This window comes from Malus sylvestris, chromosome 10, assembly GCF_916048215.2.
Source record: "Malus sylvestris chromosome 10, drMalSylv7.2, whole genome shotgun sequence".
Lineage (NCBI taxonomy): Eukaryota > Viridiplantae > Streptophyta > Magnoliopsida > Rosales > Rosaceae > Malus > Malus sylvestris.
Genome location: NC_062269.1, coordinates 2,620,399 through 2,635,000, shown reverse-complemented (window position 1 = coordinate 2,635,000; position 14,602 = coordinate 2,620,399). Strand labels below are relative to the sequence as shown.

Here is a 14,602-nt window from a genome sequence, read left to right as displayed (position 1 = left end):
CCTTCCCTCCCCCTCGCCTTCCAATTTTTCCTTATCTTATGTTTTGTGCATTCCTTCGATTCGGAAGGATTTAATTTCTATTTCCAAATTCAATAAACAAAACAACACCTCTATTGAATTGTTTCCTGATTTTTTCCTTGTGAAGGATCTAAGCACGAGGGCGAGCCTTCTTCGAGGCCCGAATAAGGATGATGAATATGTGTGGCCACACTCCTCCTTCCATTCAACAATTCAACCTTGTGCTATGGTGGGTGTGGTGGCTTCTAAACCTTTATGGCATCGTCGTCTCGATCATCCCAATCATCGCACTTTCCAACACATCATCACCTATAATTCCTTATCTGTGTTCTCCAAGTCTCATGTCGAGTGCACTTGTGTTTCTTGTCAATGTAATAAAAGCCATAAGCTTCCATTTGGTGTCTCTTCTCTCACTAGTCAGGGTCATCTAGATCTTATTTATAGTGACATTTGGGGTCCTGCTCCCTATTCTTCTATTGATGGGTTTCGTTATTATGTTATTTTTATTGATCATTTTTCCAAATATATTTGGCTCTATCCAGTTAAACTTAAGTCTGATGTCTTTCCTGTTTTCACTAAATTCAAAGCCTTTTGTTGAAAATTACTTCAAAACAAAAATTGTATCTTTATATTCTGATGGGGATGGTGAATTTGTTAAACTCAAAAACTTCCTTGCCACCAATGGCATTACTCACCTTACTACCTCACCCCATACTCCCGAACACAATGGCATGGCTGAACGTCGACATCGCCATGTTGTTGAAACTGGTCTCACACTCTTCCATCATGCCTTCATGCCTCTCTTCTATTGATCATGTCTTCCAAACCGCTGTTTATCTTATTAATCATATGCCTACACAAACACCCACCAACGTCTCTCCGTACACCACTTTCTTTAGACAAACTCCGCATTATCACAAACTTGGTGTATTTGGATGCCAATGTTTTCCATGGTTAAGACCCTACAACTCTAATAAACTAGAACCCAATTCACGCCATTGTCTCTTTCTCGGCTACTCCATCTTAAAGTGTCTATCGGTGCCTTGATTTGTCTACTAATCGTCTGTTTATATCCCGTCATGTCCAATTCGATAAGTTCACCTTTCCTTTTTCCTCCCATGATCCAACATCTCCTCGTGTGTCGTCAAAGAGTATTGCCACTTGGTCTTCTCTTCTTCCCTCAGTCACTTGGTCTTCTCATTCTATGTCATCATCTGCTTCAGATGAGTCTTGCCATCTGCACGCCCCATCCCCATTCCCAGAGCCATCTTCCTCAAATACACATTCTCCATCTCCTTTTCCCACAGCCTGCCCCGCACCCCTTGCCCACTCCCTCACCAAATCACCTACCTTTTCATCCACCTAACCCTCACAATAATCACCCCATGACCACCTGTTCCAAAAACCTTATTTTCAAACCCAAATTCCAATATGCTGTCACCAAACACCTTCTTATCCCCTCATTAGAACCAATGTGTTTTTCTCAAGCTGTACGTGACCCTCATTGGCATGCTACCATATCTGATGAATTTAATGCATTGATCCGAAATGGCACTTGGGAACTTGTTCCTTCTCACCCTCGGTAAAACCTTAGTCTTACTCATCCCGACATCTCATTTACGGTTAACAAGCTCTCATAATTTATGCACCAGTTGTCATCTCTTCATTGGTAATCTCTCAAACGTCTACTTCGCTATTTGAAAGGTACCATCTATCATGGCCTCTTTCTTTGACGATCCTTCTCTTCTATTTTATATGCCTTTTCCGATGCGGATTGGGCTGGCAATCGTGATGACTGCACCTTTACCATAACATATGTTATCTACCTTGGCGGAAATCTAATATCTTAGGGTTCCCAAAAACAACGTTTTGTTGCTCACTCTTCCACTGAAGCGGAGTACCGTGCCATTACTTGCACCGTCGTTAAATTCACATGGATTCAATCATTGCTCCACAAACTTGGTGTTTCTTCTTCCACCAAGCCTACAATCTCCTATGACAACATTGACGCAACCTTCTATTGTGCCAATCCAGTACTCCACTATCGAATGAAACACATTGATATCAACTTTCAGTTTGTTCGTAATCATGTCACTCGTGGCCTTCTTCAAGTATCCTACATCTCCACCACTGATCAACTTGCAGATGCCTTGACTAAACCACTGTTTCGTCTTCGATTTCAATTTCTTCGGTCTAAGATCGATGTAACCGACGACTCTACCGTCTTGCAGAGGCATAAAAGGGAAGTCTCATCATCTTCATCCATCACTCCCACACCAGCCATGACGCCACCATCTCCTCCAGATATTAAGCATCCCAGCTAGGCAAATCAATCGTTGACTTTTACATAATCTCTAATTGTTAATTTTTATATATAGCTGCTGCTAATTACCTGTTTATATTTATTACTTTCCGTGTAAAGTCACTCCTAAACTAGTATATCCGATTGTACTATTCCTTGTAAAAATATGATTGAAAGTTATTCAGCCAGACTCAAAACATTATACTAACTTCATTTTTTGTGGCTAGCTTATGACGATTATTCAATATTTTTTTCTGTTTTCACGAAATCCCTTGTTGAAAATTACTTCAAAACAAAATTTGTATCTTTATATTTTGATGGGGGTGGTGAATTTGTTAAACTCAAAAACTTTCTTGCCACAAATGTTATTACTCACCTTACTACCCCACCCCATACTCTCGAACACAATGGCATGGTTGAACGTCGACATGGCCATGTTGTTGAAACTGGTCTCACACTCCTCCATCATGCCTCTATACCTCTCATATTGATCATATGTCTTCTGAACCGCTGTTTATCTTATCAATCGTATGCCTACACAAACACTCACCAACGTCTCTCCTTACACCACTCTTTTTGGACAAACTCCGCATTATCACAAACTTTGTGTGTTTGGATGCCTATGTTTTCCATAGTTAAGACCCTACAACTCTAATGAACTAGAACCCCGTTCACGCCCTTGTCTCTTTCTCGGCTACTCTATCTTAAAGTGCCTATCGGTGCCTCGATTTGTTTACTAATTGTCTGTTTATATCCCGTTATGTCCAATTCGATGAGTTCACTTTTCCTTTTTCCTCTCATGATCCAACATCTCCTCGTGTGTCGTCAAAAAGTATTGCCACTTTGTCTTCTCTTCTTCCCTCAGCCACCCCGGTTCTTTTCGTCCATTCCACAATGCCACCCCACCATGATGCCATCTCATCTCTTACTCAGGCAATTTCTCATTCTACGTCATCATCTGCCTCGGAGGAGTCTCGCCATCTGCATGCCCCATCCTCATTCCTAGAGCCATCTTCCTCAAATCCACATTCTCTATCTTATTTCCCTTAACCTGCCCTGCCCCCTTACCCACACCCTCACCAAATCACCTACCTTTTCCTCCACCAAACCCTCACAATAATCACCCCATGACTACCTGTGCCAAAAACCTTATTTTCAAACCCAAACTCCTATATGTTGCCACCAAACACCTTCTTATCCCCTAATTGGAACCAATGTGTGTTTCTCAATCTGTACGTGACCCTCATTGACGTGTTGCCATGTCCGATGAATTTAATGCATTGATCCGAAATGGCACTTGGGAACTTGTTCCTTCTCACCATCAGCAAAACCTTATTGGTTTGTATTAAACGCCAAGTAATTTAAATAACACAAGATGTATCATGGTTCACTCCAAGGTTTGGGCTATGTCCACACTGATTATTGTATTTCTCTAAGAGGTGAGGGGAGTGAGGGAGAAAGCTTCTGAGGATGAGAGAGCTCTTCCCATGGCTTAAGAAAATGGCCTCTCTAATTGTGAGGGTGAATGGTCCTTTTATAGAATAAGGGTCCCTCACTTATTACATATTTGCCCTTTCCTTTATTACATAATTACATTTAAGTCCCCCGAGTATTTATACGAGGTCTAAATACTGAGGCCATGAGTATGGTATAAACAGTAGTCCCCCAAGTCTTTAGTCAAGAGAGTCTTTTGGCTGGAGACTTGAAATTCAATCCATGTGTGGGCTGAAGTAACTAGATGTCGTCTAAAACTGATACTCGATATGAGGCGGTGCCCAATCTGAAATGATGCTCAACTAGAAGTAGCATATGTTGCGAGGCTACTCTGCTTATGGCTTATGTTGCCTTGGTTGGCTCGGCTTGTGGCGTTGAAGGTGAGGGAGTCCCTTTATAGAATAAGGGCTCGCTCCTCAATACATAAGTGATGGGTTAGGAGTGATGTTCGCGGCGAGGCCGTTGCTCAGTTAGCGGCGATGCTCTCTAATGATGGTGAGGGGGTCCCTTTTATAGAATAAGGGCTCGCTCCTCAATACATGAATAATGGGCTAGAGTTGATGCTCTCTAATGATGGTGAAGGAGTCCTTTTTATAAAATAAGGGCTCGCTCCTCAATACATAAATAATGGGCTAGAGTCCCCCAAGTATTTTTCATGAGGCCCAATTACGGCCCAATATATGGTACATAATGTAGTCCCCCAAGTCTTCGGTCAATAGTGTCTGTTGGTTGGAGACTTCAAATTGAATCCATGTATGGGCCAAAGTGGCGGTTGTTCGGAGGCGGTATTTATATACCCTCTACTGAAGCTTTGTAGGTGAAGCTTTGCAAGTGAAGCTTTTGAAGCTGGAGCTTTGTAAATGAAGATTTTAAAGCTGGAGCTCTGTAAATAAAGCTTTTGAAACTGATTGACATGAGTGATACTCATGAATGTTTATGTTGATTGACATGAGTGATGCTCATGGATGTTGACATGAGTGATGATCATGAATGTTGACATGAGTGATGCTCATGAATGTTTATGTATGATTGATATGAGTAATGCTCATGAATGTCTATGTATGATTGACATGAGTAGTGCTCATGTATAATTTTGAAGTACTGGGCGTACTTTTGATCACCTAGTGGGTGATAATAGCGGTAGGCTACCAAATAATTTTGGAGTACTGGGCGTACTTTTGATCACCTAGTTGGCGATAATAGCAGCGGGGTGTCGAATAATTTTTTATAGTATTTGGCGTACTTTTGATCACCTGGTTAACGATAATAGCGGCGGGATGCCGAATAATTTTTGTAGTACTGGGCGTACTTTCGATCACTTGATTGGTGATAATAGCGGCTTATGGGCCTTCGCCCTCCACATAACATTCCAGCCCATTTATTTTGGGCTTTGCCCTATTTTTTTACCCTCTGATGGGGTTATACAAATGTCTGTGAAAGATAAGAAAAATAAATTACATCATTCAAAACAAAGGATTCGACATAAAAGCTTCGACAGTTGCATATCGTTGGTGCGTTGCTTTTGCTTTTGCTTTTGTTTTCTGCTTTGCTTTTGCTTTCTCGACATGTGAGCCGATCCATCTCACATGACTGCACCACTGTAAAATGCTCAATAATTTCTCATTATTCCAAACTGTTGCAACAACGTGACTTTTAAAGCTCTTTAGCAATGATGTATCTGTTGGCCCTCCTAGAAAAGGCTCTGTCGCTTCAGCATCAACCCATTTCCTCTTCGTCGACTCGGTTGAATCAGTTTTCATCCTCATCAGAAACTGGATCCCACTCCTACCCCGACCCGACATATGAACTCAATAACCTTTCTTCTTCGTCGAGCAGGTTCGATAAAGCTGCCTTCCTTGTACACCTTTCCACCAAGAATATCCACATCAAAAAAGTGAATCCTTCTATGAGTACTTCTGATGTTTCCAACATCATCAACAACAACATGGGTGTTACACAAATGTTTATTATCCGATCCCTTTTCTTAGAACCCTCCACGTGACAACCAAATCCCAGATTCTCTTGCCATGAAGCAGTACTTCTGCAAAATTGGATCCTCTAGAGGTTCTGCTATTTTCAGACTGTCACCATCTTTGGCACTAATAAATGAAAAACTTTTCGAAAACAAAATCAATTTTGCTCCGGCAGCAATTTGACGAGGTGAGAGCAGGTGGCAAAATTGGTGGCAAGGTCGTTGACAGAGGTCATTTGGGCGGCGGCGACTCGGACTGAATTGGCGGCCATGTTTGACTCTCCAAGGATAATGATGTGGGCGGACTGGGAACGGGTCGGAGCGCCGTCTTGGAGAGGGCGTCGAGATCCTCGGTGGGCAGTTGATAGCATAGATTGATGGCCGTCACAGATGGCCCACACAACTCAGTCAGCTTGGAAGACAGTTCAGAAAAATGAGGTAGAGCGGGGAACGGCAAGGATGCGGGTTTGCTCTTCCGAGGTAATGGAGCTTGCCGTCGGGGTAACAGAGAGGATTTGGCCGTAGTAGCTGCAAAGTAACTAGGTGTTGATAACCTTGGTGGGGTCAGGCTAAGGTCCGGCCATGCTTACTAGGGTTTTGCTTTGACTAGTAACGCAAGAGAGAAATTTTCATAAACGTATGGATGGAAGAGAGATTTTGGGAGATGGAAACAGTGGAAGACAAAACAACTCTGTAAATTGGAATTTCAGAGAGAGAACGAGCTCTGTGTCTGTGTCTCTGTGTGGGTTTTGTAGATCCACGGTGGACAGTGATGAGGTCTCACGATGATGAGATGAAAAAAAATGAAAGAGAACCGACATAACTTTTTGTGTCGTTTCCCACAGGCGGAGCCAAATGTTGATGCACAAAACCGAAGGTCTTGGAACAACGTAAATCCGACCGTGAATCTGCAAGTAATGTAAATAACACAAGATGTATCGTGGTTCACCCCAAGGTTTGGGCTACGTCCACATTGATTATTGTATTTCTCTGATAGGTGAGGGGAATGAGGAAGAGAGCTTCTGAGGGTGAGAGAGCTCTTCCCATGGCCTAAGAAAATGGCCTATCTAATTGTGAGGGTGAAATGTCCTTTTATAGAATAAGGGCCTCTCACTTATTACATATTTGCCCCTTCCTTTATTACATAATTACATTTAAGTCCCCAAGTATTTATACGAGGTCTAAATATGGAGGCCCTAAGTATGGTATAAACAAATGTCAATGTCATACCTCATCTATGAATTTATTACAATTTCATAACTTCCGTCAGTTGGTCAGTCAACTGTTCCGTTAAATAATGACGTGGCTTAAAAATAATTAAATATTAAAGACTAAAAATATAAAATCATTTAATATTTTTTTGTATGGGAGACCCACCCCCTAACCCACCCAAAGTCTCCTTCCTCCCTCACTTCTCTCTCTCACCATGCCCAGAACCCCCCCAAACCCACTTGGGTTTTTTCATCCGTCATCCCATTTCCTCCCGTATTCTCTCTCTCTCTCCCTTTCACGCTGCAACAACAGCCTCGATGGTTCGGTCAGCCTTGATGGTATCGCTGCCATTGTTAGCCTTGATGGTGATGGTGTCATCATTTCCGGCGCACCTGAGCATCTTGGACATGTTGACGATGTTCATGCCTATGGAGATGTTGCGGTCGCAGTGATAGTGCTGCAAGCCTTCGTATTTGAGGAGGAAGGTGACGAGCGCCACGTGGCTGGAGTCTTTGGCCTAAAGGGAGAAACCGGAGGAGGAGCAGTCGAAGTTGGCATCATTTACCAGGTCATTGATAGACTATAGCACCTTCTTTATCAACGAGCCCTGGACCAGTCGGAGCTACAACGTCGTTTCCGGGTCGTTGGAGGCCTACGGGTTGTTCGATTTTGAGAATTTATGGATGAGATTTTGAGGGTTTGAGCGAGGGAGCGGCGGATGAGAAAGACATCGCTGCCCCCTCTTTCACTGCTTCCGTCTGTTTGGTAAGTGAGAAAATTTGAGCAGAGAGAAAGGAAGGAAGGGGGAGGATGGAATGATGGGGGATTGAGGGAAACAGTATAAAAGGAGAATAAGGGGCGGAGAAAACAAAGGTCTTCGCCACGACGAGGCTGTTGTTGCAGCGTGAAAGGGAGAAAATAAGAGAGAATACAAGAGGAAAGGGGATGGCAGATGAAAAACCCCAATTGGGTTTAGGGGGTTTTGGGCATGGCGAGAGAGAGAAGTGGGGAAGGATCTAGGTTTTGGGATTTTAGGGGTGCAAGTTGCAGGGAGAAAGAAGAGAGAGGCGAGAGAGAGATGAGAGAGAAAAGGGGATCTAGGGATGGGGGACACTGGTTGATGAGGGTTTTTTTGGTTTTTTTTTAATTTTTTAATATTTAATTAATTTTTTAAATATTTAATTAAATTTTTAATAAAAAAATGGGTCCCGTCTCTAGCCACGTCAGCACTTTACGGAGAAATTAATAGAAAAACTGACGAAAGTCTGACATTAGCACAAATTCGTATTATGAGTTATGACATTGTCAATTTTAAAAGATGAGGTATAAAAGTATCGTGACACCAATAGTTGAAGTAATTTTTTGTAATTTACCCTTTTTTTATACATTATTTATTGTAGCTGTTAAGAGTACTCAAGAGTCGAGAGTTCGAGATTTGTGTGTGCGCACGCACAATTCCTTGTGGCCACGTCATTTGCGAATGAGGATCTTATTTGTATTTTTTTTTTTGTGATAATATCAGTAATTCATTAATCAGATTCATTTATCGTACATTTTATGATTAGAAATTATTTTAAAATTATTATTTAAAATTGAACATAAATAGTACCTAATAAAAACAAGTTGTACAATTTACAATAAACGGATACGAAAAAAGATCATCTAAATCTTCACAAAAAGAATCCGAAGAGAATCCTCATTCGTAATTTGTGAGTCCCATTGAATCCGAAATGAACGACTGAAAATCATGTGGGCATGGGGGCTCACCTCCACCACCATTCTGATAACAAACAAAATGCATGGCCTACTAACTTTTAGCTCATATCTAGCATTAGCCTTTGGAATAATATTAGCTCCTAATATTATCGAGGCATTTGTGATAAAATCTAACACCTAGTTGTGCCTTTCTTTTTTGAACAAACTTAGTAATAAGTGGTTAAGTTGGGACAATATCGGTGATATTAGTGGTGGTCCTGCATAGGCTATAAAGTTTATCATGGTATCAGAGCAAACTATTCTTTCGACAAGTTCTGAGCGCGATTTATTGTGCTCAAATTCGCCTCTTAAGTTGTGTTAGCTTCGTATAATGACTTGACCATTTTCAATGTGGGAATTGGATTCCATTGTGATCTCGTGTGGAGCCACTTGTGAGGGGTGACACGCCCCGATCCATGAATCAAGGCGTGACGAACCCACAGGTCTCAGGATCAAAACCTGGCTCTGATACCAAACTGACACGCCCCGATCCAAGAATCAAGGTGTGACGGCCAACACGCCTTGATTCTTGGATCGGGATGTGTCAAGGGACGTGTTGGAAAATATTATCCAACATCGGTCATAAGATAAAATAATATATAATAGGGTAAATATTAGTTTACGACCATCAAGTTTCGTGGTTTTCAACATTTGGTACATGAAGTTTTTTTTATCCCAGTCATACCTAAAGTGTTCATGTTGGGACAGTTTCATACAGCCGTTAGTCTGGCTGTTAAATCTTCTGTTAACTGATGATGTGGTGCCAATGCCAATAATAACTAGATGCCATATGTCATTAAAGGGTCCACGTGAAAATTAAAAATTAAAAAAAATAATTATTTAAAGAAAAGTGAAAAAAAAAAACCCCAAATCCCCTTCTTCTTCCCTACTATTGCTCAATTGTCTCTTTGAATTCCTCTGTGCCCAGCAACCAGCAACCGAACACTGAAAAAAATATTTCAAACTTGTCAACTTTATTTGAGTCAAACTTCTCAACTTCAATGTTAATTGCATGTGCTAATATCCACATCGCATCACCTTTAACTACTCCTTTGAGTCCAAACTCAAAACTCCTTGAATTTTTTTTTTAACGGTCGAAAGCACGGTTCAATACATAAATATAATAACAAAATGGTTGGAAACTTAAACAAATTCAATTAATTGTATTATTATACTTGATATAATGAGCGGTCTTTATGGTACACTGAAAAAATATCACCAACTCCTAGTACATGGTTTTTATCCCCATGAATATATAAACATTTTCTTCTCACCTGACCCTGTACTAGCTAATTGCCCCTTAGAGCAACTCCACCGTGGGAGTTTGCTCGGGGGACAAGCCAGGAAAAAGGGCCAGACAGCCCGGCCTTGAAGCTTCAGCGTGGGCAGCCCGTGGGAGAGTGGAGGCCCGAGCTCCGAGCCTGTGAGGAATTGCCAACTTGCGAGCCCGAGTGGATATGACGCAAGGGCTAACGTCATCCTAGCGTCAGCCCACTTTTTTATTTTTTTTCTGTCAAGCGCTTGCGCCTCACCCGTGAGTGGGGGCACGTCAGCCGACACCTTTTCAGAAGCCAGGGCCCGTGTTACAAATTGACAAAGTTATCGTTGGATCTCAAAGGCTATATAATTTGGACCGTTCGATTTGCAACGGTAAAAAAAAATCTTATTTAATATCAACCGTTGGATCTGAGATCAACGATTGATATTATTCTCCTTTATAAAAAAAGCTAGTTTTAAAATTAAGAAAAGTTATCGTTATGACACGTAGCACAATCTGGAGTGTTGGAATTCAATTTTCTTTTAAATCTAACGGCATAGATTAATTAGTTGAATAAAAAATTTTAAAAAAAATTGTAAAAAAATCCAAAAAAAATCTGAAATTTTTTTAAAATAATTTCCTTTTCGGATAATGACACGTGGCGCAACGAGAACGATTAAAAATCTTATCCGAAATTACAAATAAAAAATTATTCAGCATTATTTAAAAAAATATTATATTTTATTGCCTATTGCCAAGGCTATTCAAATGCAACGGTGGAGATACAAAAGACAGTTACTATTCATTAAGAATGGTTACCGTTTATATGATGGATTGAATAGTGAAAAGCCTGAAAGAAGGTTCCCACATTGGAGTTGCTCTTAGAGAAGGTAATTAAATGAAAACTAAAAAGTTAGCATGTAAGTAGTAAACAGAAAGAAGCATTCAAGGAAATTAGTATTGTTACACTAAAATAGCATTTGGTATCAGTCAGTATTTGCGGAAAAATTGTCAACTTTGAGGCAAACTTGCCAACTTCGAGGCAAAATTGTCAACTTTGAGGCAAACTTGCCAACTTCAATGTTAATTGCACGTTTTAATATCCATATCGCATCACCTTTAACTATTATTTCTTTTAGTCTAAACCCAAAACTCTTTAGAAATCGAAAACACGATTAAGTACATAAGTATAATAACAAAATGGTTTGAAACTTAAAAAAATTCAATCAATTATATTATTACATTTGATATACTGAGCGGTCTTTATGGTACATCGAAAAATATCTCCAACTCCTAGTACATGGTTTTTATCCCCATGAATATTTCTCACCTGACCCTCTACCAGCTAATAGCCGTTTAGAGAAAGTAATTAAATGAAAACTAAAAAGTTAGTGGTCTTTATGGTACATCGAAAAATATCTCCAATTCCTAGTACATGGTTTTTATCCCCATGAATATTTCTCACCTGACCCTATACCAGCTATAATAGCCGTTTAGAGAAGGTAATTAAATGAAAACTAAAAAGTTAGCATGTAAGTGCTAAACACAAAGAATCATTCAAGGAAATTAGTATTGTTACACTAAAATAGCATTTGGCATCATGTTAGTGTAAAACGTAACAAAAAAAGTAAAGAGTATGGAATAACTATTTTGAAGTAGTAGTACTCACAATTATCTGTATTTGAAATTGTAATTCGCTTAAGCATTTTGTGTAGAGTTATATTTTTTTTATTACAAAGTGATATTACAATTTAAGTTACTCTAAAGGGAGAGTTTGAACTTGAAACTTAGTAAGTTGAGTAGAAAAATTTTGTCCCCAGTAATTAGTATTAATATAGAAGGGAAAGTATAGTTCAAATGAAACCCTAAGTTAAACAGCGCAGTTATACGTGTGGGTACCATATTAAAAAAAAAAAAATTTGTTAGACGATTTAGTGTTTTTTTAAATTTTGCACTGTCAAATATTCAAAATTTTGATATTAATTAATTTTCTCAAAAAGATTATGTGGATATAAGAAATTGAACCATGTATGGATGAGGGAAAGAAATTTCGGTCAATACCGACTAAAATATTTCATCAAACAAAGTCTTAACCTCCTTCTGGATATTAATATTTTGGGGTTTACGTGCTTCGATTGTGAAAGTATAGCCAAGACCAAGTAATTCTTTCCGATCTATAAATAGGCATATGCACCATACAGGATTTTCATCCCACCCTCTACACATTAATACAAGTTTTGAGGCATCTTAAGTTAAGTTTATACCCTAGTTAGCCATGAAAGGTTCTCAGTTCCTCGTATGCATTGTTGCCATCTTGGCATTCGCAACCTCCCTTGTCTCTAGCTCTGACCCCGGTCCCCTCCAGGACTTCTGCGTTGCAATTAATGACACCGAATTAGGGGGTATAGCATTAATATACAAATATCTTTTTTTTTTACTATCATTTTTTCGTAAGCCATTGGGAATATTTTGTATGAAGATTGTTTTTCTGTATACTTTGCATGGAAAATGTATATAGCATGCATATGAACAATATGAGGACGTTATTATTTAGTGCATACATATTTAGTTTCTTGTACGTTCATATCACATTTATTGACAATTTGGCACCTATTTAATAGAAGCTCATATATATTGTTCATGTTAATCATGTACCTAGTCTTATTAATATTAATAAATTAATTAATTTTTGTTTTTGGCGTGTAATGGCAGTGTTTGTGAACGGGAAATTCTGCAAGGATCCACAGCTTGTAACAGCAGATGATTTCTCCTTATCTGGACTTCAAATTCCAAGAAACACACAAAATTCGTTGGGTTCAAAGGTGACACTTGCTAATGTGGACCTAATAGCAGGACTAAACACTCTCGGTCTATCCCTAGGTCGCATAGACTATGCACCAAATGGCGGCCTAAACCCTCCCCACAGTCACCCTCGCGCCTCGGAACTCCTTTTTGTCCAGGAAGGTACACTCTACGTTGGGTTCGTAACGACCAACCCGGATCATCGTCTATTTACCAAGGTGTTGAACAAGGGAGATGTGTTTGTGTTCCCAGTCGGTCTTATTCACTTCCAACTGAATGTGGGACATACCAGTGCTGTGGCCTTTGCTAGTTTTAGCAGCCAGAACCCAGGAGTCATCACCATAGCAAATGCATTGTTTGACGCCAACCCTTCCATCAATCCTGATGTTCTAGCCAAGGCCTTCCAACTCGATGACAAAATGGTTACATATCTTCAAAAACAGGTCTGGTACGAAAACACCTGATAACAAAAAGGGCCAAGGAATGGTCCACGTGCGTGAGTGGATGTGTTAAAGCTTTTCACTACCTACAAGTATGATCTAGTATTGATTGAATAAGATGGTTGCTTATGTATACCTGATCGTCTCTGCGTAAATTTTGATATCAATTAATTGAATAAGATGGTTGCTTATGTATACCTCATTGTCCCTTCGTGAATTTTGATACCAATTAATATAATTTTATTGTGTTCATTGATGTGTGCGTTATCTTTGAGACCTCTTGGAGTTTGGAGAGTTAAAAGATGACAAATATATCAAAACTAACTAGATATATTCCCAACTCTAACGACACCGATATTATCCCCAACTTTACCACTTGCCTAATCTGTCAGGTGTGAGATTTTACTACAAAAAATCTCGGTATTAGTTAGAGTAAGGTAATACTATTTAAACCCATTGAGTTTCATTGAACCCACCGATGTGGGACTGTGGAATTTTTAACAATGTGTATATATACACACACACACACAAACACACGCACCAGGATATTAACAGAAAAACAAGAAACAGAGGATCAAATATATATGAAGCTGAACAAGCAGCTTCTACCCCCGACTGAGCAGAAAAACAGCTTCTAAGCAGAGCAAAGTGTATAATAAAAAGTCTTTTACGCAACTTTAATTCTATGGTGAAGCTCGAAATCACAGGAGGAGCATCTACCCTGTTATACCTCAGAATATTGAGACAAATTGTCAACATCAATGCGAAGCTGCAAACAATTTGGTAGAACGAATCCATATAAAACAATAAACTTGGAATATTTGATGAACACTTTCACTAGTTATAGCCAACCTAAAGTTATTGATAATGTTATCACATTAAACCACCTTTAACAACTTAATTGTCTCCTTTTAGTACAACTTCTAATTAGTTTCTTTTCATCCTCCTGATTGTACATCGCCAAAAAGTTGTACTGCTTCTATTTTAAGCATTCCCAGTTGCCCCTTTGCAGAAGTTATCTTTAACTAAACACCAAAAAGTGGGACTTGTTCATATATACACATAATGAAATAAGGAAAATTAATGAAAAACGCTTGAAAACTTTGAGTTTTAATGATAAGGACAAAATAAAGGGTAAAGTGAATAGTACCAGGATTGACTTTTTAGTGTAAAAATGTGGTTTTTCGTTAAAGTGAACAGTACCAGGTGCTTTTCGTTAAAGTTCCCAATGAAATAACCATATTCTTCAAAACTAAAAAAAGTTCAACACAATACATATAAAACATGTAAATATGACTTTGAAAACAACAATTGAAAAGAGCTAAATTAAAGCGCATAAAATTCTCACA

At 39.4% G+C, this 14,602-nt stretch overlaps 1 protein-coding gene, 1 long non-coding RNA gene and 1 pseudogene across 5 annotated transcripts in view; 1 reads left to right on the top strand and 2 right to left on the bottom strand.

The window, feature by feature from the left end:
• The window catches only part of LOC126586712 (germin-like protein subfamily 1 member 11), an 85,082-nt gene extending 71,577 nt beyond the window's left edge, over window positions 1-13,505 (top strand). For 3 of the 4 annotated variants that reach the window (XM_050251651.1, XM_050251650.1, XM_050251649.1), the window contains exon 2: window positions 12,724-13,505. In XM_050251651.1, coding sequence (XP_050107608.1) covers window positions 12,724-13,277 — 554 coding nt within the window. In that variant the 3' untranslated portion in view covers window positions 13,278-13,505. Of the gene's footprint in view, window positions 1-12,208; window positions 12,414-12,723 lie in introns of those variants that run through there. The other variant, XM_050251648.1, reaches the window with a different exon arrangement.
• LOC126585421 (uncharacterized) lies at window positions 5,580-10,232 on the bottom strand (annotated as a pseudogene).
• On the bottom strand, window positions 13,124-14,351 carry LOC126586717 (uncharacterized). Its single transcript, XR_007610876.1, has 2 exons — window positions 13,452-14,351; window positions 13,124-13,389 (listed from the first exon to the last, which is right to left on the bottom strand). It is a non-coding gene; the product is annotated as an uncharacterized LOC126586717 (long non-coding RNA).
• Window positions 14,352-14,602: the final 251 nt, after the last annotated feature.